A 26,775-nucleotide genomic window follows, 5' to 3' on the forward strand; every position below is an offset into this window, starting at 1 on the left:
GTGTGATTTAGGTAGGTGTCAAAGGTGAGTCCAGAGATTCTGGCCTGAGGACCAGAAGGATGGAGCTGCTATTAAGTGTGATAAGGAAGGCAGGCCACTGAGGCATCAGGATGGGGAGGGAGGGGAGGGGAGGAGTTCAGCCTGGGGCAGGTGGACTTGAGGTTCTCTCTGACTTCCAAGTGGAGGGGCCAGGTAGGCAGCTGGATATTTGAAAATGAGAAAGCTGGGCTGAAATAGGAATGCGAAGGAATGAGCCACAGGCTGGATGGGATACCCAGAAAAAGATGACGGACAGACAGGGCCAAGAACCACACCCTGGCACCCTCTGGCACTGAGAAATCCAGAGGAGAATGGCTAGGGAGGCCACTGGAAACAAAGACAGTCTTCCACTTAATTGATGGATTTGACAGTCTGGCTTTGTTGATCTTCAACAACCCCGTGTTTTAAATTACCTTTGGTTAGAAGTGAAGTCAATTTTTTTTTCTTAGAGATTTGTTATTTTGGGGGCACTTGGGTAGCTCAGTCGAATGAGCGTCGGACTCTTGGTTTTGGCTCAGGTCATGATCTCAGGGTCCTGAGACTGAGCCCCGAGTTGGGCTCCGCGCTCAGCACGGAGTCTGCTTGGAGACTCTCTCCTTCCGCCCCTCCCCCCACTCACATGTGCTCATTCTCACTCTCTCTCTCTCCCCAAAGGAAATAAATCTAAAAAAAAAAAAGATTTCCATTATTTTCTTAATGACTCACTTTTTTTTTTTTAAAGATTTTATTTATTTATTTGACAGAGAGAGACACAGGGAGAGAGGGAACACAAGCAGGGGAAGTGGGAGAGGGAGAATCAGGCTTCCCGCCTAGCAGGGAGCCTGATGCGGGGTTCAATCCCAGGACCCTGGGATCATGACCTGAGCCGAAGGCAGATGCTCAACGACTGAGCCACCCAGGTGCCCCTTTAATGATTCATTCTTGATGTTTTACAAAGAAATTAACTATGGACCAAAGACCAGCTTCGCTTGTTGTAACTGGAACCTGGTGAATGATCAGCCTTCTGGCATAAGGCAGCACAGGAAAAAAAAAAAAAAACACTAGAGAGTTTTATTGACCAAAAAAAAAACCTCTTGCAATTTATTAATAAAATTCATATAATGATAATTGCACATTTCCTTTTCTGCCAATGCTACTTATTTAATCACTGTCATCTTTTACAAACAGGGAAGAGTGGACATACTTTAAAATCTCTCTGATAAATATATTGCCACGCTGCATCCGGCCTGGATAAGGCTCTTCAAAACAGTGTATGCTGGAGCCTGTTAAAAATGACAATAAGAAAACAAAAGAAACATGTTCTATGTTCACTTGTAGCAGTAAGACACGGCCTGGTATGGCAAGACTGGAACTCTCTGGGTAAGACATAAGATCTAACAAACAATTTGTTTTAATTCATAAGGGTGGGATGGTTGCAGGACTGCCAGAACATTTGAATCACCTGGTTTCTCATCGGGAAGGGGAAAGAAGCTGCTAGGGGATATAATGACAAGAAATAAGATTCCCAGCTGGGAGCAATGATTTGCTTGCCTTTTTGTCAAAGCAGTATATTGGCTTGCTTTCTTTGGTGGTTACTTTGAAATCTATTTCTCTAGAAACAAAAACCCTCCCGCCCCTAAATCTTCCAAATAAGGTGCTCAAAGCACCACAAGCAAATAGTAAAGGGAGGTTACCAGTTGTGCATCATGTTCCAGGCCTAGGTCATGGTGCTCTAGCTCTTCATCCCGAAATTTCCTTATCACCTGGTTAAACACAAAGAAATAGAGCAAGTCAGCATCCAACTCTCCTGCAGTCCTGTCTTCTTCTGGAGGCTAAAGCCTCATATTACCATCGAAGACAGGGGTAGGCAAACTTTCTATAAAGGGTCAGAGCGTCAATACTTCAAGCCCCATAGGCTGTATGGTCCTTGTGACAGCTACTCAACTCTGCCAATGCATGGGGCACAGCGGCCATGGACATGCAGACGGATGCATGAGGCTGTGCTCCAACAAAACAATTTACAAAAACAGGTGGTCTGTCCCAGGCCAGGGTTTACCAAGCCCCGATTTAGACTTAAAAAAAATTAAAGTTTCCTTATCTGCTGTAGAAAATTATCTGAAGGTATCTATGAGTTCACGTATTTGTTCGGAGGGGTGTGTGCTCACATCCGCTCAGAAGCTGTCAATGATCCAGAAGTGGGGAATACAGGCGTGGGCTCAGGAGACATGGGTTCTGGTCCCAGCTCTGCCTGAGACAGAGCTGGGTCACAGCCATGATGAGGGCCCACGGCTTGGGCTTTCAGTGCTTCTTGCCTCAACAATGAGGCACTGTCCTAGGTTTCTAAGGCCTGTCATTCCCCAACTTTCTCTTTTTTTTCTTTCTTACAGAGTTGCATACCTACGCTTTACTCCCTTACTGGCCCCTTTCCAGAGTATATTCAAGTACCTGAAGAAGTTCCTCATGTTTTTCAGGCTGCTTCTCCATCAGCGTCCTGATCTGGTTGTTATAGTGATGTGCTATAGACTCTTCCACAGCCACAGTGCAGGCCATTGCTCCCTCCTTCCCCAGCAGGGCGGTTCCTGCACCTGGAATGGTCAAATCATGTCAGGTCGGGGTTCGTCAGCCTCGGCACTACAGGCTCTGGGGCTGGGCAAGTCCTTGTCGTGGGGCAGCCGTCCTGGGCATCGCAGGACACTTAGCAGCACCCCTGGCCTCTATCCACTCGATGCCAGCAGCAGCCCTGGTCGCGACAACCAAAAAATGTCTCCAGACACTGCCAAGTATCCTCAGGAGCAACCTGCCTCCAGGGAGAACCACTGTTTTAGGTGGTACCAGGTCCCATGATTAATCCTGAATCACAGAGTAAGAACGCTAGTCTCTTTTCAAGGCTCTTCTGAACCGTCTGTGCTTTTTTTTTTTTTTTAAGATTTTATTTATTTACTTGACAGAGAGAGAGACAGCACAGGCAGGGGGAGTGGCAGGCAGAGGGAGAGGGAGAAGCAGGCTCCCCGAGGAGCAAGGAGCCCGATGCTGGGCTTGATCTCAGGACCCTGGGATCATGACCTGAGCCGAAGGCAGTCGCTTAACCCACTGAGCCACCCAGGCGCCCCATTAACCCTCTGCTTATGTCAAGAAGAAAGTCTTCATTAGGGGTGAGTGTGTCTCTGATTCTCTTCTAACATTTACTCTTCTCTCTCTAAAAGAGAGCTGATCTCGGGTTTAGAACCTTTGTCGGGGAACATCATCTGGCTATATCTCAATTGCTCTAGTTTTTTCCTCCTCTGTTGTATTTGTTTTTACCGTACCTTCTATTTATAAGAGTACTGATTTAAATTTAAAAATATTTAAATAAATTCAAGCCCCCCCAAAAAGTCCATTTAACTTTTTTTAAAGAAGCCCAGTGTCTATTTATTTATTTATTAAGATTTTATTTATTTATTTGACACACAGAGAGAGAGAGCGAGAGAGAGAGAGGGAGAGAGCACAAGCAGGGGGAGTGGCAGGCAGAGGAAGAAGCAGACTTGCTGCATGAGCAGGGAGGCCGATGCGGGACTCGATCCCAGGACCCTGGGATCATGACCCGAGCCGAAGGCAGCGGTTTAACCAACTGAGCCACCCAGGCACCCCAAGTCCATTTAACTTTTAAAAATACTAAGGAAATAAAAAGGTTGTACGAGGACATGGAAAGAATTATGGAGTCGGTACTTTAACAGTTTAATCGTGCCAGATCCCTAAGCTCACGTAAACTCTTCGGGAGAGACACATACCCAGTGCAAACCCCACCACGTTCCAAAAGGGCATCAGAATCGTCGGCCGCACCCTGAATGCAACCATCAACTCGTTGAACTTTTTCAAGTGGTCCTTTTCTTGATCCCACATTTTCTGTAAGAAACATAACAATAAAGACACGCAAGCATCATAGAGGCCACCTGCTATATACCAAGGAAGCTACAGGCCCCGTCCATGTGGGAAAAAGGAAGCAAAATGGTAATGGAATGAATAATGAGAACTGCTATTTCCCCCAATCCCCCTGAATCACTGGAGGGAAAAAACAAAAGATCAGACTAACAAGCATCGTGGACACAGAGAGTGCCAATAAACCAAAAGAGCCTCTTCTCTCAATTCCAGATAAGCGGGCCTGAACCACCGTTCCAGCAGAAGTTCTTGGACCTGCATAGCCTATTAAAGGACAAGGTCCACACTAAGGAGAAATGAGAGGTTCAGCCCACTCCAACAGCAGGAGGGCAGCTATCACCTAATGTGTCATTTCCTTCTCGACTGCTAGAATGTATCATTTACATCAAAGGAGAAAGGGAGAATGATAAAAGAGCTAACACTGAGGCATTTCCTAAGTGCCAGGTGCTGTCAAATAGCTTTAAGAAGGGAACTCATTTAATCGGCACAAACTATTATTATTATTGTCCCCACTATACAGATAGAGAAAGTGAGGCACAGAGCAGTTGAGTAACTTGCCCAAGAACTCAGAGCAGGCAATTTAACTTGTGCTGAGTGTCTACTGCAAGCCAGACATGGTATCAGCTGCTCTATGCCAGTTCATTTATTCCTCACCAAAACCCAGTGAGGTAGGTGTTATCTGCTCATTTTGTAGATATGGAAATGGAGACCAGAGAGGTCATGTAACCTCCCCAAGGTCACACAGGTAGGAGGTGGAAGAAAGCTGGAGTGTGAACCTGGGTCTTTGTGACTACAAAGTCCAGGCTCCTCCCTCTGCCTCTCACTGTAAGATATAAAATATCCCCACTGGGGAGAGGATCACCACCTCTCAGCAACTGGGGCTTTCACCTAATGCAATGACTCTTAACCCTTTTTTATCCCACCTCATGATGAAATTTTAATACTTCAGATATACCACATATCTGTTTATGAACTACATGTCTGTCCGTGCTTTATACATAAAAAGAATAATATACTTTTCATTCCCCTGCCCCCACCCTAATAACCAAGTTTTGCTCTCCCCTGCAAATGCATGACGTAATGTGATGCATGACTTTAAGGCCTTTGGATCACCACGCTGCTCAGTAAGACCAGGCTGAGAGGGATAATGAAGTACCCACCTGAATGACTGGCCCGACACTGGTCCGGCCCAGGACGGCCATCTGTCCTGCATAGATTCGGTTTGCTCCATATTCACCTGCGTGATCCACCCGGATTATTCGATCCACAGCTGCCCGATTGATATTGTCTAAGGTCATTCCTAAACTGTAAAACCTGACACTGATTCTTCTTCCATAAGCTGCAATGCAAATATTTATTCTTTATTAGTCTCGGGTAAAACAGAGGTTTCCTTTTCCAGGCAGAAGAAAGGAGCACCTTAGAACAAAGGTCACAGATGAGTTCCCCATAGGTAGGATATGCCCATAAATGTATTCTGTTTAACCTGCAGTGCTTTGTTTTGTTTTTTAAAAGTAGGCTCCATGCCCAACGTGGGGATTGAACTCACGACCCTGAGATCAAGAGTCACATGCTCTACTGACTGAGCTAGCCAGGCAGCCCCCTCCTTTTTTTTTTAAAGTGAATTAGTTACCAACATTTAAAACATAGATTTTACCTAAATATCTGGATCTCTGGCTTCACATTAAGCATAAAAAGATCTGGAAATACTGAACCTGTCTTTTTAGCACGCAGCTAATGTGGCAGTGAGGCATATGGTCTCTAGATGAGCATGGTTTGCCAGTTGACCTCCCTTTGGGGCCCGCTTTGTTCCCACCCCTGGGCACAAAACCTCCTACGGAGCTTTCAAAAACCATGGGTGCTCCACCCAAGTCAATCTTGGGGTGGATCTTTTTAACAAGCTCTATGCACGAATTGTTTCTGCAGCCTAGGTTGAGAACCATAAATTTAAGTTCTCTCAAAACACCCAGGGGCATGTGATTTGGAGAATGAACCTTAGAGCTTAGGTTTGATCTTGTTATGGCACATTATCAATTCAACTCAAAGCTTCTCTTCAAAATATAAATTCTTCAGGACAGATTAAATTTTGTCTTTTAAAAAAATCTCCTAGTAGTAATACCTTGATTGTATTCTCTGAGCCTCGCATTAAGGCATCCCCAGAGTTTTTTCCCCTAAGAGTTTTACAATGTGTTTAGGTGTGTAAGGGGTTATCAGCTCATTTTGCAGATATGACAAATGGAGAGCCAGGGAAGCCAGTCAGTTTGTAATGTGAACTGTGACGTGTATTGGTACCATCTTGAGATGTGTTTCAAGGCTCTTATGCATGACTACCATATCTTTAAGACAGACTTCTTCTCAGTTAGCCTAACTTCTATACTCTGAAAATGTAAGGAAAACTTCACTTTGAGTACATCTGTAGGGTTTTCATTAAAAGGCTTGAGTACTTTGGACACAAGTTGATGGGATAGGTTGGATAAAATTTGGGGTGATTCTGCATTTGAACTTTTCGACCAGGGTTTTAAATGCCTCACTAAACAAAGGAGAATAGACATGGGGTTCTGAAACATAGTGACCCAGCTTTGATCCACTCCTCCACGTGACCTGCTTCATCTCACTGAGCATACCTGACTCAAGAAACTGGATGGAATCTAGGAAGTGGACACCAACAACTGGATGGAGTCCAAGTTCTGCCAGGTGTAATGTACCACTCGGATCTGTGCCATCACAGAGCAGGTCACTATGGTCCATGACCTTGTTTTTTGTTTTTTTTTTTAAAGATTTTATTTATTTATTTGAGAGAGAATGAGAGACAGCACGAGAGGGAAGAGGGTCAGAGGGAGAAGCAGACTCCCTGCTGAGCAGGGAGCCCAATGTGGGACTCGATCCCGGGACTCCAGGATCATGACCTGAGCCGAAGGCAGTTGCTTAACCAACTGAGCCACCCAGGCGCCCCATGACCTTGTTTTTATATGGAGAACAATTTGACACATTTGACAAAGTCAAGGTAGCCTGCCCCAAGTTGTTGCCTCCAAGTCTGAGGACTGGTGCTCCGATTAATCTGACCTCTTTGCAGAAAGAGGACTCCTAGGAATTGAAATTAAAAATGATGAGCTGGCCCTATTTCTCAAGATAATCTTGATGGCTTGTTCTTTCGTTATTCCCATCCAAAAACATGTTAATGGGAAAGACAACCGAGTACTCATTTAAAAAAAAAACATTTAAGGAGAAATAGCCAAGTGGCTGAGTACACAGGATGAGTTCAAATACATGGCTGACTTCTAACCAGCAGGACTGTATTTCTTTTAAAAACATACTAGTTCCCTAGCACTGCACCACTTTTCTAGATTCAGGCACCTAATAAATGATTTTTTTGTGGGGTGTATGGAAGACTGGGTATTGAAATATTTGCCATCTACCTTTTCAAAATCTCTGCAAGGTGTCTTTAAAAAGTATGGGAGGGTTGGGGCACCTGGCTGGCTCAGGTGGGAGAGCATGTGACTCTTGATCTTGGGGTTGTGGATTTGAGCCCTACATTGGAGGCAGAGATTACTTGATTACTTAAAAAAAAATCTTTAAAAGAGAGAAAGAAAGAAAGAAAGAAAGAAAGAAAAAAGGAAAGAAAGAAAGGAAAAAGGAAAGAAAGAAAGAAAGAAAGAAAGAAAAAAAGAAAGAAAATGCATTTCCTGTCTGTAACACTAACCTTGGACAAATCAGAATCACCATTTTTTTTTTTTAGAATCACCATTTCTTACATATAAAATTGGCAATAATAATATTATTTCCTTTTTAAGGAAACATACAATAGTAACACCTTTCTTACTCAGTTATCATAAAGATAAAATGAGATACAGGAAGCAAAGTAACTTTATAAATGAAAAAGAATGATTCTCATTCTGTTACGCTCATTGGCTCAACAAAGGAACATTAAAAGTCACGTTTAACAACCCTCTGAGTTTTGTCTGCATTGTCACACATTTTAAAATTGAGTAAAAATAAAGTTGAGGCCCAGTGCTAGAAGCTCTCAAATGCATCATTTTATGTTAGTGCTTTCTCCAAGTGTGAAACACCTAACAATGATGGTACCTAGGAGATTTTAAGTGGTATATGGGAAGATCTTAAGTGGTTTATGAACATGCATTAAATACACCCATGTAGTAAGAGTTACCCTCTTTTAAATTCTTTCACAATTCCTTTGATTTCATTAAGAATGTTTCAGTTTACAAATGCCTTCCTAATACTTGCTAATCTCTCATCCCATCCCTTCTTTTTTTTTTTTAACCATAAAGAAAGATGGCTTGGGGTTCAGGCCTTGGTAGACAACAGTACCTAATACAACTTAGTAACCTGTTTTCAGCACATTTACTTTTTGATTACTCTATTAGGGGCAGGCAATACTGGTTTTCCGTTTTTACCATAAGGATTTAGTTTCTGTGAAATTATTTAATTTAAAAATGGAACACGGTTGTAGAAAAAGCAGATTTAGTAAACAGAAGTACAAGTGGTATTGCTAAAAGACAAAAATATTTAGGTGGTACACGAATGATTTAGCTTTGAGAAAACGACTTCACAACAATTTTCTGAGGCAGCTCTGATGAAAAAAGGATCAGAGAAGGACCGGGTGTCCTAACCCATCTGCCTAATCCAATTTCTATGCTTCTTCCACCACCCTGGTGGCTTCTCAAACTTTATAGTGCATGCAAGTCATTCGAAGGTCTTGTTCAAATACGGACAAAGCGACCCTGTAAGTCAGGGGTGGGTCCTTTGAACCTGCACTTCTAACAAGCCCAGGCCGCTGATCGCAGTGCATAGCAACGCCCTGGGCGAAGGTTACGATGACACCCGTTGGGCACTGAACTTTCAAGGTCGCCACCTGTCCTCAGCCTGGAATGCCGACCACACCTGCAGTGACGGCCCGGCACGGTGTGCAGTTCTGTCATCCACAGAGCGTCGACTGTGAGCTGACAGCTTCACCCTGCGGAACACCACGCCCCTCCCGCCCCGGAGTCTCCCAACACACTACAGTTCCCGCCCCGCCTATCACCGCCCCAAGGTTCACGCCTCGAAGGCGCGCTCCGTCGCAGCCTTATGACGTCTATGAACGTCTGCCCCCGTGACCTCTCCGGCCCAGGTCACAGGCGAAAATCCCCTGGCCGGCCAGTACAGCGCGCGTACGCGGCCGCGCTCCTCCTTTACCTGAGAGAGGCCGCAGGGCTCCCGTGCGCAGCCGCCACAGGGAGCGAACCGCTGCGGCCGCGGCCCAGCTCATTGTTGCGACAAGGTAACAGCTCCACTGCGCGAGACGGGCTAAACGTGCATTCAGCGCCGACTGATGACACACAGCAGACGTAAGACATACGCTGCCCGCCCTTGCATCGGTGGACACGCCGCTACACCCCTGCTTCCATTCGATTGGCTGGAAAGGGCAAGTGAAGAGATGCTATTGGATGTGATCACCATCAATCACTCAGGAGACCGACGGTTGTAAAAGAAACTTGGGCTGCTGGGGAGTTGATGCTAAATTGCTCTTCTCGAGATCCTGCCAGGGTAAATTCCTGGGAAAAAGGATCATGAAGGGATTCTTTATTGGCACAGCCATTGTGTTTTTTGCTTTACCAACATGGAAGGAGAGTTTTCTCTATGTGTATCCTACAGCGACTTTAAAATAGAAATTGCATGATAAAATTAAACTCACCACATGGGTCAGTAGTGCCTCTAGGTGGTGGGGCTAACAGCCAACAGCTTTATCTTTTTTCTAGTTTTAGGTTTTGTACAAAGAACATGTTTTTTTGTTTGTTTCCACTTTACTGTTGGTGTTCATCCATATTGGTGCAAATTGTTTTGGGGGGCATAGGTGTAGGGAGAGAAGACGTATAACATAACCTGCATACTCTGTGTGTGTGTGTGTAGGCTCATCATTCTAACAAATGTGCCACTCTGGTGGGGGTGACTATGCATGTGGGGGGCAAAGGGTATATGGGACATCTCTACCTTCCTGTCAATTTTACTGTGATTCTAAAACTACTAAAAAAGATTTATGAAAAAAGTTTTGTATATTTTAAAAATAATGCATATCCACTGATACAGCAACCCTCCTCCAAGGGATCTATCCAATAGAAATAATTTTTCAAATGTGTAGGGTATATATATGAAAGGAAAAAATCAAAGATGCATATCTGGAAGGATATATAACAAAACATTTAATATTGGTTACTTAGAGGGTTGGGATTGTGAGAAGGGGGCTTTCACTTTCTACTTTACACCCTTGGATTATATCGTTTTTCCAAGTTACTATAAAACTTTAATATACACTATAAAATAATTGAAGGTGCTGGTTGTTTTCAAACTACTCTAACAAACTACAATACTTTTAAATTATGGTGAACTATTCCATAGTTTTTTAAACGCAATACTTAGTGAAAGCAAGGATGATGTAACATTCTCATGTAAAGCTACTGAGAGTGTAAACCTCTCAAAGGCCCTAAAATGTTCTTTCTAAACCTTTGTTGTAATCCCACTTCTAGGTCTCTGTCCCTAAGCGTTAACAAAAAAATTTATAGATGTCCCAGTTATTGTCAGGAAAATCTGAAAACAAAATGTTAAGCAGCAAAGGAATGTTAAAAATTATGACCCATCTGTATGATGTTATATTACGTAGCCCACTGAAATGTTTGTAAAGAACTTTTGGAAAAACATGGTAAGTGAAAAAGAAATGAGAATACCGATATTTTTTTCTTTCTTTTCATCCCATCCTCCCTCCCTCTGTGCTCTTTATCTTAAAAGGAATTTGGCAAGATTAACAGTGAATGTCCATAGATGGTGCTTATATGTGATTTTTTACTTTTCTTCTCTGTAGTTTTCAGTGTCCTCTGTATTTTCTATAATAAACGAGTATTTTTAAAATAAGAAAACAAAATTTCAAAAAGAAATATATATTGGTCCCTAACTCCATTCTCAAAAATAAAAGTAAATATATGTATTAATTGACATTTAAAGATAAGGGAATTTTATCTCAGAAAAGTGAAGACACCTATACAAAATTATACAATTAAGCAAGTAGCAAAGCCATCCCAGGTCCCAAGCACACCATGCACTGGAGAGAAAATACACCAGATGGAATTTACTAACAAAGCCATACCCTATCTAAAGAAGATACATTCAGAAGTCCTGTCTTCCCAGGGATCAGACCTTGCAGCTCCACTCTGGCAAAATTAATTCCTTTCTTCATCTTTATTTACTTGCGAGTAGCTGCAATCAGATATTGTCAACTAAAAACTTGCCTAACTGGATTCTTCTCTTTGCTAGGATGAGAATATTTTGTGATTTCAAGAATGTGGAAGCCTGCCTTGATAAAGAACAAGAACCTGTTCTTTAGGAGAATGGGGCAGGACAGAGAAACAGAGACAGGCTTGCAGGGACTTTTAAAATTCCAGCTCCCCCTATTTGTAACAGGATAGGGGATGTTGGTGAGTTGAAAACAAAGTATCTAGCAAGGAGCTAACCCTTACAGACTGATACAATGGAATGGTGTGTATTAAAAAGAACGAGGTGGCTACTTATATGGAAAGATCTTCAAGATGTTGTTAAGGAGAAAAAAGGGAGAAGCTCAGAAACACGTATTTCATGCATTCAACCACACATATATATCTGCTTGAATATGTATTATAATTTTCTGGGAGAATAAATTAAACATCATTAGCAGTGGTTCCCTCTGGGAAGTGGGGAAGGGAAGGGGAGTGCCTGAAATAACTTTATGTCTTTTCAGTTTAAAACACACACATATACCCCTCCTTGGCTTAAGCAGAGCCAAGGAGTCTTAAAAGCACTCATCCGATGATTGCATTAAATACTTCTGTGATTCTAGGAAAGGGCAAAGAGCGACTTTACAAACTGCTATAGTGTTCTATGATCACGTGATTGCTGACAGGAAACCTCCATGAATTCCAATATACACAAACCCCCTTTAAAACCTTCAAGATACTGTTTAATCAGTAGTTTTAAGGCACAGTTGTTAGAGAGACCTGCACTTCAACAATTACACAGACATCACTTGAAGTTATTAATTATCAAAATATATAAAAACATTCAAGTAAGAGGTATGCAAATCAGCAGCATTTAACCAAAATGAATATATTAGCATACATCAGTATCAATTTTATGAGGGAAAGAACAGAGCTTCCATACATGCATGTGCGTGCACACACACACACACACACACACACACAACTTGACCTCAGAATCATGGTGAAGGCAAAAACATATATGTATGTAAGTGTGCTAGACAAAAATGCATATTAGTCCCTAACTCCAATTAGAATTTTTTTCAAGTGAGGACAGAATGAACATTTGGTTACTCAAAATTCCATAATAATAGTTATTAGCTTGAAAAGCTCGTTGGTCTCACAGGGACATAAATAGCCTGTGTTAATGCTACCTTTGGGGAAGAGCGAGAAAATGATCTGGCAAAGGGGCAAATATACAGAAATGTGTAAGCTACGGCAAGCTTGCTTTGCTCCTCAGAGCGAGTAGTCGGTCATTTTTGAGTAATGGAGGGTAGGGGTAGGGGTGGGAAATACTCTTAGGGGCAGCTTTCTAAAACATGTACCCAGCTTTAAACTCCAGGCTACTCCCTAGGAAAAGGTTTTGAGCCAGTGAAAGGAAGGAAAACAACAGAAGAAAGGCTCATGCGGTCTGTTATAAAACTAAGTACTCTGGAAAAGATTCTGAAGATATTAAGATGAGAACTGATTACACGAAACAATAACTTAGGCTTACATTGAAAGGTTCAGAGCTATCAATTTCGGGTAAGCTTATGATGAGGTATTTATTGCACATGGGTTTTTTGTTGTTGTTGTTGTTTTTTGCTGTAATGGAAACCCTGAAATATACTCTGCGTATTTTGTAAAAAAAAAAGTCAAAATTTTCGGCACAAGCAAATAAGAGCCCTTAAAATATGGATATGTGCCTTGAAGATGCCAGCATTCTGTGTACTCTGGGACACTGGCACAGGCCAGTCTGATGCTGCGACCCACAGCCTCCAACACTCACACACGTAAACCATGGAGCTCCATGCTCTGTGCACATACTCAACCGCCCTTTCCAGCCTGGAATGTTTAGTGTCCTTTAGAGCTGGGGACCTCAGTGCAGCGAGGGAAATGGCATTTGGAAGACTTGAAAGACAAACTTTGCCTCTTAATTTTGATGACCCAGGGCCCTCTGCTAAGTCTCAGAACTCAGGACCAGAAGGGACCAAGCACCGTAAAGACAGCTTTCCCCTGAGTAAGGCTATAGCAAAATGCCCCGGAAGCTCAGATGTCAAGGCCCTAGATCCACAGCCATTCCCCTCCTCCTAAAGCTTCATCCAGGGTATTCAGAGACTGCTTATTCACCCAGCAGGAATGGCTTTTCTCTCTCATATTACCACCAGGTAGCTGGGATCACATACCCACCCTCTCCATGTTTCCACCATCTGTTCCAAACATCCCAATTCAAGGATTTCTCTTTATGAAAAAAAAAAAAAATCAGGCCTCATTTTAAGTCAAAAGGGCTACTACTTCTTAAGGAACACTTCTCAGCCTAAACCTCCAGAACCTGGTTGCAAAAGAACTAACCCAGCCTCATGAATGGGTGACCTCTACTAATGTTAACCGTAAAAGACAACACAAATAAGCTTTGAAAAATACAAAAGGGCTCTCCCTCTTCATTTTTTGTTCTGACAGCTTAAACGGCTTAATAAGTCAGTTTTGGGGGAGAGTCACTAAAGCTTCTGGTCTACAGGCAAACACTTGGTTTGAACCTGCTTTTTCGAAGTCACGAAAGCCCTCCACAGGGGCTGGGTGCCATAAACACCACCACCACCTTCAGGGAAGACCTGAACTCCAGAAAAATGTATTTTAAAAGTTCTGCTCCAAACCCAGGTGGACTCTGTAGGCTCGGCAGGTCACCAGGTCAGCTTATGAGCAGCACGTGGAAGGATCCTCATTGCCAGTCCAGTCTGTTCTTTATATCCTTCTGGGCTTCTGTTAGTTTCTGGATCAGGTAGCGCTTGTCACGACTTTCCTAAAGATAGAAATTGGTGCGAGAGCACATTCAATATATTTGGAAGCAAATATCATCATTTCAACCTAGTCAATTCCCCGTCAGACTCGGGGCTAAGGATCCTAACCACTGGACGGTGGTAATGGCCTCCAGACTGCTCAGCCTCTTGCCCTCCTGCCCCTCCACAGCCCCTTGTCCACAAAGGGGCCAACAGTCTTTTTAAAAAATGTACGTCAGACTGATGGGGTGCCTGGGTGGCACAGTCGGTTGAACGTCTCACTCTCGGTTTCTGCTCGGGTCATGATCTCAAGGCCGTGTGAGACCGAGCCCCGAGTCGGGATTTGCACTCAGCGTGGCATCTGCTTGAGATTCTCTCTGTCCCTCTGCCCTCCCCCTCCGCTGGCTCATGCACACTCTCTCTAAATAAATAAATAATCTTAAAAAGAATTGTACTTCAGACTTCTACTTAACACACTTCATTGGTTTCCCATCACACTCAGAATTAAACCCAAACTTGTCACCAGAGCCCTCACCCTGTGCTGTGAGCCCAGCTGATAATCCAGCATCATCTTGCCTCTCCAGCCAATGCCACCTGTCGTCCAGCTCTCGGGAATGCCCTCGCTGTCCCCTCCGCCTATTACTCTCACCCCTGAGACCTCCCACAATCGGCTCCTCGTCCTTCAAGTCTCAGCTCCAATGTCACCTCCGCAAAGAGGCCCTCCGCGGCCACCATCTACGGCAGCAGAGGGCCGCCCCTCATCTAACTACCTCCGTATTACCTTCAGAGCAGCTCCTGCTATTGGAATTCATGGTTTTTCTGTACCTATTTAGCAGTCTCATCTCTCTCGGTCACCACTGTATCCCAGCACAGCATGAGGGGCACGCAGTGATCAACGCACACGTTGAAGGCATGGATGAGCCCATGACTGAATGAAGCTGGACAAGGCCCGGGCCGAAGGCAGTTCTGGGAAGCGGTGGTGAGCAGGGCCACGGCACTCCACCCTCTCCTTGGGGAAAGTGGCACTTTCCTTGAGATGTCCTGGGTAGATGTCCCCAGCCATGACCCTCTGGACCTGCTCTTCCTTACCAGGGATAGCTGCTCTCGGAGCTGGACCACCACCCGCTTGTGTGCTCCGGCCAGGGCGATGAAGTAAAACATGATGAGGCTGCAACACAAAGGAGAGGTCACTAGGGAGTTTGTGCCATTTGACAGCCACTGGAAAAACAACCGGTTCCATTTTGCCCAGAACAGGTTTACTTTTGTTAGGGAAAAAAAGAGAGAAAGAAAGAGAGAAAGAGAGAAAGAGAGAAAGAGAGAGAGAAAGAGAGAAAGAGAGAGAGAGAGAGAAAGAGAAAGAAAAGAAAAGAAAAAAGAAAGGAGAGAGAGGCAGGGAGGGGAAAGAAGGAAGGAAGGAAGAAGGGAGGGAGGAAGGAAGGAAGGGAGGACAAATCTGGGGCGCAACTCTTGATCTTGAGGTTGAGGGTTCAAGCCCCGCATTGGGTGTAGAGATTACTTAAAAAAAAAAAAACTTTAAGAAAGAAATCTCTCCTAAGCAGAGGGGTTTTTAGTTGGCAGGGATAACAGAGACTGATTCATGCCTTGCTTTTTAAGTTAATATTAAAAGTTGTTGATGTTCCCCTGGCACACACAATATGACAGGGAAAGAGAAGGAAATGGTCCAGACAGTCAGATCAGTATGGAATGAACTGGCTGTGGATGATCACTGTGATGGCCTCTGTCTCCTCATCTGTACAATGGGGATAATATAGTAAAACCCAGGGACAACAAGCCTAGAATACATCTTTGAATAAAAGCAATTGGCAGTTGGCTCCTATCTTCTGTGTGGTCCCAGACCTCAAAATGGGGTGGTTGAAGTTATTATCTTTGGGGAGAGGGGCACGTGGGGTGGAGGGTGCGCCCCCAGGGAAACAGTAGGCAACCTCATTCCAGGGGAGGTGGTTTCCTGTCCAATCTCCCCAGATAGGCTGAGGAAATAAGGGCCACTGGAACCACTCATATCAATGATACTCTCCTGGAAGACACCATGGCCACAGGGCAAGAATGGCCAGATGAGGAAACCGCCACCAGATGGTGCCAGTCAGGCCACAGCTGGAGTAGGACCTTGGCGTAGCCGGATCCTGAGATACTCGGAATTCCACGCTGTCTGCATAGTTTCCCCAAATCGTTTTATTAAATCTCCATCAAAGGTATGCTGCCTTTAACAAATAAATTTTTGGGGTTCTCTTCTTGCATGGTGGTGGGCTTTTACTGTAAGACTGTATCGTGGGATAACGGTACTGATGTCATTACAGTTAATACATGCTACCTACAATCAGTTCCAGGTATTTGTGGTAGTTATATTCTACAAAGTCTCCAGGAACAATGAATTAGTGAATTCTGAACCAGTGCCCCTAGGGGATGTACAGGGGTAGGTTCCTTGAGTCACAACATTTTTGTCAACTGATCAATACCTTATGTTCCTTATTTATTGAAAAAGAAAGTTATCAATATATAACCTTGTTTGTGTTTGAAGACACCTTATTTAAATATTACTGTTGATCCCTTAGCATTGAACTCGGTGTCACCAGCACTATAACGCATGCCTGAATAAAGCTTATCTAACTTACCTATTTTCTTTGTAGGGCACATCACAGCCCTCTTGCACTTAGGAATGACTAAGAAGCACTTCAGTATGCTTGGGGCCAACTTAAACAGTGAAACAACCCACCAAAAGCACAAACTGCAAGAAACCTGGCCCCATAGAGATCACAAAAGGACATTTATAGTATGAGAGCTGAAACAAGAAGGCAGACTATTGCGTTGTTTAGACTCTAGCCGGCAACAAGCATACAAGGGTGTGAACGTGTGCCCTCCCAATTGATATGTTGAAATCCTAATCCCAAGGTGATGGTATTAGAAAGTGGGGCCTTTGGGAGGTGGCTAGGTCATGAGGACAGAGTCCTCAGGAATGGGATTATGCCCTGACCAAAGGGACCCCCGAGAGCTAGCTCATCCCTTCTGCTACGTGAGGATATGAGAAGTCTGCAAGCCAGAAGAGGGCTCTCATCTAACATACTGACGGACACCCTGATCTTGGACTTGCAGCCTCCAGAACTATAAGCAATAAATTCCTATTGTTTATAAGCCACCTAGCAGCCCAAACAGACTAAGTGCTTTTTGGGTGACTCCAATTTTTTGCTACTCTGTGCAAGTCCACAAATGACCATGAAACTGCTTCGAGTATTGATTTGGGGGTTGCAGAATATTTTTAGCAAGTAGGCATATTCACAACACAGACAAAAAAAATTGAGTCCATGAATAATGAGGATAGACTCACTTAGAACAACACCTAGCACATAGTAAGACCTCAGTGTACATTTGTGATTAGAATTATTTTATTATTATTTTTTAATGTAGGCTCCACACCCAGGGTGAAGCCTAATATTGAGACCTGAGCTGAGATCAAGTCAGACGCTTAGGGGCAACTGGGTGGCTCAGCCGGTTAAGCGTCTGCCTTCGGCTCAGGTCATGATCCCAGGGTCCTGGGATCAAGCCCCACGTCGGGCTCCTTGCTGAGCGGGGAGCCTGCTTCTCCCTCTCCCTCTGCCTGCCGCTCCCCCTGCTTGTGTTCTCTCTCTCTTTCTCTGTCAAATAAATAAATTAAAAAATCTTAAAAAAAAAAGAGACGCTTAACCAAATGAGCCACCCAGGTGGCCCTAGAATTACTTTAACACTCAAAATGAATCACTATGCAGCAAAGACTTGTTACCTTGATGTACAACACCTGTGATTTACTGAGCCTTTACTAAGGGCCAGGTCCTCTGCTATGCATTTTACTTTGTTAGCCATATTTCCTTCTTCTCACAACCCTATGAAGTATGTGCCATTCTTACCCCCATCTTCCAGGTGAGGAAACAGGCACAGGGAGAACACGAACTGTGTATAAGTAGTAAAGCCAGGGTTCAAGTGCATGCTTCTAATCCAGTGCTCTTCTCTGCCCAGTAATCACTTTCTTTTTTTTTTTTTTTTAAGATTTTATTTATTTATTTTGACAGAGAGACAGACAGCAAGAGAGGGAACACAAGCAGGGGGAGTGGGAGAGGGAGAAGCAGGCTTCCCACTGAGCAGAGAGCCCGATGTGGGCCTCGATCCCAGGACCCCGGGATCATGACCTGAGCCGAAGGCAGACGCTTAACGACTGAGCCACCGAGGCACCCCAGTCACTTTCTTTATCAAAGTGCAAGTGAGTTTGTAAATAATCCATACTAATCAGCAATGTTTATTGGGTTTTTATGGCAAGCATTGAGCTAAATGCTTTAACTGCAGGATCTTAACCAAACCCGCTCAATGACCCTCTTAAAGAGTCACTATTATGGGGCCTCCCAGTGGCTTCCAACTCTTGGTTTCAGCTCAGGTCATGATCTCAAGGTCGTGAGATCGAGCCCTGTGGCAGGCTCCCTGCTCAGCGCAGAGTCTATTTGGGATTCTCTCCCTCTCCCTTTGCCCCTCCCCCATTCATATGTGCATGCTTTCTCTCTCTCTCTCTCTCTCTCTCTCTCTCTCCCTCTAAATAAATAAATAAATACATAAAATCTTAAAAAAAATCACTATTATGATGCCCATTTTAAAGATGGGAAAGTAAGGCTCACAGAGGTTTGGAAACTTTTCTTTTAAGATTTTATTTATTTAAGAGAGAGAGAGTAGCAGAGAGAAAACACAAGCAGGGGGAAAAGCAGAGGGAGAGGGAGAAGCAGACTCCCTGCTGAGCAGGGAGCCCAACTTGGGGCTCCATCCCAGGACCCCGGGCTCACGACCTGAGCCAAAGGTAGATGCTTAACTGACTCAGCCACCCAGGTGCCCCCCCCTTTTTATTAAATATTTATTTATTTGAGAGAGAGAGTGAGGAGAGAGAGAGAGAGCACACAGGCAGGGAGGGGGCAGAGGGAGAGGGGAGGTTCGGTAACTTATCGAGTGTAGCAGGTGAGCTCCCATTTCCCAGTGGAGAAAGCTCCATGTGCCTCAATGGAGAATACTTGCAAGGGTCCAGGCAGTTCTTACTCACCAGATGATCATGAAAAAAGGCACTGCAAAGGCTTCCGATGTGACGCCATAGACCAGGGACTGCAGTGAGCTGGGAAAGGTGCTCACTGTCTTGGGGACCACCTCCCAGGTGGTGTTGAAGTTGGTGAATGGCCCACAGGCTTTCGAGGAAGAGATGCTGCCAAGACATAGACCCAGGGGCTCAGGGTGAGGCACACAGTACAGGCTGAGCGTCCCTCCTCTGCACACCCACCGGCTTGTTATCAGTGACCCGAGAGGAACTGCCTGATCGTATGGGCCTTCTGGAACATTCTGGTCAAAAACGCTGACCCTGAAACTTCATCTAGTCTCTAGACTGACTTCCAGTTTATAGGAAATTTAGCACAGAAGAGGCAATTTAAATGACACTATGAGACAACAATCAAACAGATCCAGAATGTGGTGGTGATTTTATTCACCAGTCTCTTAATTTGGAGGTGCGGAAACTATTGTGGACTCTTCAAAGAATCAAAGATTTTTTAAAATTAATTAATTAAAAAAATAGACTCTGCGCCCAACATGAGGCTCGAACTCATGACCCCAAGATCAAGAGTCATATGCTCCACCAACTGAGCCAGCCAGGTGCCCCTCAAGAATCAAAGATTAAAAGAGAATAAGGAGAAGCCTCTGGCTGGCTCAGTCAGAAGAAAATACAACTCTTGATCTCAGGGTCGTAAGTTTGAGCCCCACGTTGGCTGTAGAGATTACTTAAAATAAATAAAATTAATGGAGAGTAAGGAGACATAGCAATCAAAAGCAATGGGCAAAACTCAAAAGATCCTCATTTTAAAAATAAGGCCATAAAAGACTATTGGGTGACGATAGGAGAAATTAGAAAACAGCAGAAATATGATGTATTAATTAGATATGATAATGTTACTCTGGATGTGTGGGAAGGAGGATATTCTTATTTTTAGGAGCTGCATGCTCAAATATTTAGCTCCAATCTTCTGTGCACCCCCAGATCTCAAAATGGGGTTGTCTGAGGTTATTATTTAGGTATGTCATAATGCCTATAACAATTTTAATTGGGTCATGACACACATAAAAAATGTATGTAGAGTGAGATAAAACAAATATAGCAAAATACTAACAACTGGGACATCCAGTTGAAGGGTATAGGGATCTTCATTGTTGCTATTTTTTTTTAACTTTTCTACAGATTTGAAATTTTTCAAAATAAAAAGGGGGGGGATCAAAATAACAATGGAAAAAACTTGTAATTAAAGCCTACAAAGAATTGCCTACACTCACATCACAAAGTTCTGTGTATAAGATTTTCCATTGCAGCCCTATCTTTATGGATAAAAAAACATTCTTAGAAGCAACCTAACTAATGCTTAAGGAAATGAATGAATAATTTATGATCCATTCATAAAACAGAGTACTAAAAAACCACTGAAAGAGACACAGGGATGTGAAGTGACTGGCTCCCAGACAGAAACTAAGTAGTTGGGAAACAGGACTAGAAAATGAATTTCTATCATATCCTCATCTTTTTGAATTTTGTGTCATGTGAATGTATTTATTATATAAAGAAATCAAAGCTAAAAAACATTTTAAAACAATGACAGTTCTGTATATGCTGGCATGGAAAAGGGCACAATATAAAATTAAGTGGAAAAAAAAAGCATCCAAACAGGGTTTCAGCATTATTCCATTTGTGTTTTTTTAAAAGTAAATACATTGTTCATATGAATTTCTGGAAGTAATCATAAAATATTAATCGTGGTTACCTGGACAGAATGGGACCAAGAAGGGAGGATAAGGGGCAATTTTTTCTCTTTAATTTATATCCTTTTGTACGGTTTGACTTTTTATATAATATCTATCAGCATAACAAAAAACAATAAAAATATATACACTCAAATTGGTTAAAAAATAAGATCTGAGAGACAGATTCAAAGTTCAAGAATTTTAATTTAGGGGCACCTGGGTGGCTCAGTCGGTTAAGAGGATGCCTTTGGCTCAGGTCATGATCCCAGGGTCCTGGGATCAAGCCCCGCATCGGGCTCCCTGCTCAGCGGGGAGCCTGCTTCTCCCTCTCCCTCTGCCTGCCACTCTGCCTACTTGTGTTCTCTATCTCTCTGTCAAATAAATAAATAAAATCTTTAAAAAAAAGAATTTTAATTTAAAGATAAAGAAATGGAATTCCATGAGAATATAAGTCAGAGAGATTGGTAAACTATAGCCCATGGGCCAAATCTGGCCCACCATCTGTTTTTTATAAATAAAGTTTTATTGGAACACAGTCATGCCCATTAGTATGTATATTGTCTATGGCTGCTTTCATAATGACACAAGAGAGTTAAACAGTTGCTACTGACACCATAGGGCCCACAAAGCCTAAATATTTAGGCTTGCCCTTTAGAGAAAATGTTTGCCAGCCTTTGATATAAATGGTTATAGTCCTAGGGAATAGGGTCACTGGGGTTTGAACCCTCAATTTCTGATCCTTAGTCTTAAGCATTTCTGCTCTTACCAAATTCCACACTAGACTCTACATTCCTTGTGCCATGTCTGAATCATCTCTATACTCCTAGCACCTAGCACAGTGCTTGTCACACTGAAGACACTCCAAGTCTTCTACAGTGAGCATGTATTATTTTTGTAATCAGAAACAAAGGAGACTAGAAGTCCGAGGAAAAAGCAGTAGGGCAGGACAGACCCACTGGCACTCTCTTAAAACAATGGCAACAGTGCAAGCCCAACTTCCGAAAATGGGCCAGGACATTCCAGCATCCAGAGAGAGATTCTAAAACAAAGGTGGGCCTGGCCAAACCAGGAGTGACTTACTGACTTCTGCAGGTGGAACCCCATGAGGAAAGCCAATAAAGAATGCAAGGGACCCCTGAATAGAAAAGAGGGACATGCCAAGAAGCAAGCAAATGTTCTAGAAAACAAAGTCATATTTACCGTGCCATGCTGATTGTCAGAGGTATTATGGCCAAACAAAGCCCAATCAACAACACCAACAGGAAGAAGAAATTAGAATTGGATGCTCTGAACTGTCTTGGGGAGGGTCTGCAGGTATAAAGAAGACTCATCTAAAGGGAGAGAAAGAATGAGAAACAAGTAAGAGTCTAGCTCCCTTGAAGATCAACGAGCACATTTATGCATTTCAGTGGGAATGTAAACTGGTATGACTTTTCCAGAGGGTAGTCAGCAATCTAGATCAAAATGAAACATGATTAATCCAGGCGCCAACCCTGGGGAAATTCATCCCAACGAGAAAATAGAATACAGGGGCCAAAATACATAGATATGGATGTTTACTGCTGCAAGTGCTGATATCTGGGAATAACTGGAAGCAACCTAAATAGCGATCAACAGGGGCTGTGCGAAGGTTCAAGTGCATCTGCACAGTGCAATACCGGGGAGCCCTTAGAGAGGGTGAGAGAGCGCTACATCCTGCATGGCACTGTGAAATATGCCCTATGATCTCATTTATGTTTTTTAAAAAGTATTCTTTATAGGAGTTAAAATATGTATTAAATGGATCTACGCTAACAAGGAACAAGTTAAGAGAGATTTTGTTTGAATTTTTTATAAGCATATTTATTTTTCCTCTGTATTAAAAACAAGTATTTCTGGGGCACCTGGATGGCTCAGTCGGTGAAGCATCTGCCTTCAGCTCAGGTTGTGATCTTGGGGTCCTGGGATTGAGCCCCATGTCGGGTTCCCTGCTCAGCAGGGAGTCTGCTTCTCCCTCTGCCCCTCTTCCTGCTCTCTCTCTTCTCATGCTCTCTCTCTCAAATAAATAAAATCTTTAGAAATATAAAAATAAAAAATAAAAACAAATATTTCTATCGAGGCAAAAAAGACTTGTGGAAATATCAAGTGGAAAGGGGGGAGGGGTATAGTAACAGGCATACAATTTCTCCTTATTATTTTTAAAAACTACATTACTGGGAGGGGACCTCAAGCTGTTCTGACTGCTCCAGTAGCCAGAAAATCTTGTGAGGTGAACAGCAATGAGTGCTAGGGCCCCCTGGTGTCCTGTCTGGGGGTGGCTGGCTGGTCAGGCCTGTGGAGTCAGAACCCAGCCTAGTGCCCATGACCTATTCCGTTACCCCACACATCTTTGCTAGGCTACATACCAGGAAAGCACTGGGTGACCAATATTTTCTGGAAAAAGAAAATTTTCTTTTTTAAAGATTTTATTTATTTATTAGGGAGAGAGAGAAAGCACAAGCAGAGGGAGTAGCAGGCAGAGGGAAAAGCAGGCTCCTCGCTGAGCAGGGAGCCCGATGTGGAACTCAATCCCAGGACCCTTGGATCATGACCTGAGCCGAAGGCAGATGCTTAACCGACTGAGCCACCCAGGCGTCCCGAAAAGGAAAAATTTCTTCTAAGTTTTCTCACATCCATCTCTCCTTTGGTGCCTTCGACCAACTCAAGTTTCCACATGAAAGCACCAGAACATTCTTCAAAGGCCAAAAAACATCTGGGCCTGAAGTACGGCCCAATCGAAGGGCCCTGCTTACCGAAGGATTAAATAGCTTAGGTGCTGGAATCTGGAGTCACTTATAAGCTCTGTGACCTTGGGCGACTTACTTAACCTCTCTGAACTTCAGCTTCCTGATTCATAAAATACGGTTAATATCAGTACCTACTTCAAAAGATGTGTGTGAGCATTCCATGATAACCTGTGTAAAGTGTTCAGCAGAGTGGAGGCACGTGGTATTCTTACAACCATTATTACTGTCATTATTATTAATACCTTTATTATTATTACTTCCATTTCTAAATCCTCAGGGCTTAGCATAGTAGGTAATTAGTAAGCATGGGCCCTGTTAACAGAGGGTACCTCCAGAAGAAGGGATGGAAGTTACAATATGCATATCTGTATATACTTTATAGTTTTTTAAAAAAGATTTACTTATTTATTTTGAGAGAGAGAGAGCATGTGGATGGTGGGGAGGGGCAGAGGGAGAGAGAATCTCAAATGGGCTCTGCACTGAGCACGGAGCTGGGCGTGGGGCTCGATATCGTGACCCTGAGGTCACGACCTGAGCCGAAACCAAGAGTCAGACGCTTATCCGACTGTGCCACCCAGGCATCCCTGTATATAGTTTAATAGTGAGCATATATTGCCTCTATAATAATAATTATTAAAAAGGCAGCTCAGTTAATAAGCCCAGATCAGTTAGTCATCCACAGGACTACTCTACCCAATAAGCACTTAGTTCAGGCACAGTGCTCGGGGCCTGTGAGCCACTAGAAGAGCTACACAAATACTTTTGAGACCTGAAAATAAATACATTGGCTCCAACATCCAAATGGAAAAGTAACAGAACTTCAATTAACATCACCAAAATGTGCCACCGCCAACTGATGGCTCAACTGTGGCTCCCCTCTTGGACAGTGACTTACAAAAACATTTCAATCACAGGAGCAAAAAAAAAGTCTTGACAAAACTCTCAAAATTATAAAGATGTGGAAATCCATTCAAAGTCTTTTTTTCCAGAATAAAAATATACACCAAATAAGGGATGTAATTTTTTTTAAAGGTTCTGTATTTGTCAGAGAGAGAGAGAGAGAGCACAAGCAGGGGGAGCAGCAGCAGAGGGAGAAACAGGATCCCCGCTGAGCAAGGAGGCTAATGCAGGACTTGATCCCAGGACCCTGGGACATGATCTGAGTCGAAGGCAGACGCTTAACCGACTGAGCCACCCAGGCATCCCAAGGGATGTAATTTTGATTCGTGGGATGTGCGTGGGCTGCAGACACATGACCTGCCCAATGCCTTGCGTGGTCAAGAATGGTCCAGAATATCAGCCCCTTGCCCCCGCTCTCCTTACCTCTTTCACATAAAAGATGATAATGAATTTCAAGGTTGCAATTGCAGGGAGAAGAGGTGAGAAAAACGCTCCAATCCAGCAAATGGTTTGCCCATAGACGATCCCCAGAACGTTATCAGGAATGGCAAATTCCTGCTGTCCCCAGCACTGAATCAGCTTCCAAGAGGAACAGTAGGTCACCAGGAGCCTGGAAACAAAGGGGACAATTTCTCACCTGGACTGCCAGTGCCTGCCAAGGCCACAGAACCACGTCCACCAAATCAGGGCTGTTTCCACACACATTTCTCCTGGAAACTGGTTAGTCACATGTCTAGAAGATGCAGAATGCAGGGAACTCTGGAATCATTAAGACCAGAGTTTGAATCTCAGATCTACAGCTTAGCAGTCAAATAAGGTTAGATAACGTTTGTTCTCCTCATCTGGAATGTGGGGGAATTATAACAACCTACTCCACCAGGTTGTGGTGACAATGAATGACACGGACAGTCTCTGTGCTCTTGCTTGCCACTGAGCCCAAAAATTAATGTGCATTCACACAGAAAATGGCTTATGAGAACCCTACCGCCTAGCATACCACTTCCTGGAATCCTACATACTCCTTGCAGAAACCCCAGGACCAGGGGCTTGAGATTAACACACAGAGTTGTTCACTGTAGACTGTCTCATATTAGCAAAAACACTGGAGACAACCTAAATGCCCATCAGTAGGGGCTACAATGACAAATTATAAGGCATGGACTTATATTATACAGTCCTTAAAATAAATGAGGAAAATCCATGCGTCCTGATATGGGAAGTTGTTCATTGTATTTTGTGTGTCCAAAGGGGGGGGGGTGGGAAGGCAAGCTGCAGACCAATGTGGATGCACTGTGATCCTATTTATAGGGGGAAAAAGAACGCTCCTAGCAAGACTGTGTGTTTATTTGCATAGGTAGTTCTGTAAATGTGTTTTTATTTGTAAGGACTGCTGGATCTACCCCAAAGCTGGATCTACCTCTGAGAAATGAGGTGGGAATGGGGAGCTAGGGGGATGGTAACAAAAGAGAAGTCACACTATTCTCTAGGCCTCTGTTTTTATTTCTGTATTCTAAATATTTAACATTTTTTAATAAGTACACACTCATGTCATATTTGTAGGTTTCTAAAAGGAGAGTTTCGAGGCACCAGTCAGTTAAGCATCTGGCTCTTGATTTTGGCTCAGGCTCTGTGTTGGGTGCAGAGCCTGCTTAAGATTCTCTCTCTCCCTCTGCCCCTCCCCTAACCCCCACCCCCCACTCTCTCGTTCCCCCCCCAAAAAAATTAAATAAATAAATAAATAAATAAAAATAGAGTTGCCTGGGTGGCGCAGTCAGTAAAGTGTCTGACTCTTGGTTTCTGCTCAGGTCATGATCTCAGGGTCCTGAAATCAAGCCCCACATTCAGCTCTGAGCTCAGTGGGGAGTCTGCTTGAGATTCTCTTCCTCTACCTCTGCCCCTCCCCTGCTTGTGTGCTCACATGCTCTCTCTCTAAAATAAATAAATTTTTAAAAATAAATAGATAAATAAAAACAAAAGGATAGGTTCTTTTTTAAAGTTTATTTTTAAGGGCTTACCGGACTACTGACATGCCTGGATAATTTGTACAGCTGGGTAAAAACGTGGTTAAGTAAACAGTTTCACCTAAGGCTCAAGGAGATGCCAATAATAATAATGCAATGACAATGTGGTAATGATAATCATGATAGTGACAGGTAATATTTTGTTGAGTGCTCAGTACTTTTATCTGCATTTTTTCATGTCATCCTCAAACTGTGCTGTGAAGTGGCTACAGCTACCATCCCCATTTCACAGATGGGAAAATAGGCACAGAGCTTATTGCCCAAGGTCACATGACCAGCAAGTGGCTGTGTTTGGGTGTGAACCTGGAAGGTCTCCCTTGATAGTAGC

General features: G+C 43.4%; 2 protein-coding genes and 1 non-coding gene across 5 annotated transcripts in view; all 3 read right to left on the reverse strand.

The window, feature by feature from the left end:
- Positions 1 to 1,087: 1,087 nt before the first annotated feature.
- COQ7 (coenzyme Q7, hydroxylase) lies at positions 1,088 to 9,283 on the reverse strand. Its single transcript, XM_027612252.2, has 6 exons — positions 9,124 to 9,283; positions 5,094 to 5,272; positions 3,786 to 3,900; positions 2,464 to 2,603; positions 1,713 to 1,781; positions 1,088 to 1,301 (listed from the first exon to the last, which is right to left on the reverse strand). The coding sequence occupies exons 1-6, from the start codon at positions 9,194 to 9,196 to the stop codon at positions 1,224 to 1,226; spliced, it is 654 nt and encodes a 217-aa protein (XP_027468053.2). The 5' UTR covers positions 9,197 to 9,283; the 3' UTR covers positions 1,088 to 1,223.
- Positions 5,455 to 5,527, reverse strand: TRNAK-CUU. Its single transcript has one exon. It is a non-coding gene; the product is annotated as a tRNA-Lys (tRNA).
- A 2,243-nt stretch (positions 9,284 to 11,526) lies between the features above and the next one.
- Positions 11,527 to 26,775, reverse strand: part of TMC7 (transmembrane channel like 7) — a 48,033-nt gene continuing 32,784 nt past the window's right edge. Inside the window, exons 12-17 of one of the 3 annotated variants that reach the window (XM_027609721.2) lie at positions 25,130 to 25,159; positions 24,850 to 25,036; positions 21,962 to 22,092; positions 19,029 to 19,184; positions 15,053 to 15,131; positions 11,527 to 13,986 (exon numbers count right to left, since the gene is read on the reverse strand). In XM_027609721.2, the coding sequence (XP_027465522.1) occupies positions 13,906 to 13,986; positions 15,053 to 15,131; positions 19,029 to 19,184; positions 21,962 to 22,092; positions 24,850 to 25,036; positions 25,130 to 25,159 (664 nt within the window). In that variant the 3' untranslated portion in view covers positions 11,527 to 13,905. The remainder of the gene's footprint in view (positions 13,987 to 15,052; positions 15,132 to 19,028; positions 19,185 to 21,961; positions 22,093 to 24,849; positions 25,037 to 25,129; positions 25,160 to 26,775) is intronic. The other 2 variants (XM_027609725.2, XM_027609722.2) reach the window with 2 other exon arrangements.

Source organism: Zalophus californianus, chromosome 10, assembly GCF_009762305.2.
Source record: "Zalophus californianus isolate mZalCal1 chromosome 10, mZalCal1.pri.v2, whole genome shotgun sequence".
In the NCBI taxonomy this organism is placed as follows: Eukaryota; Metazoa; Chordata; class Mammalia; order Carnivora; family Otariidae; genus Zalophus; species Zalophus californianus.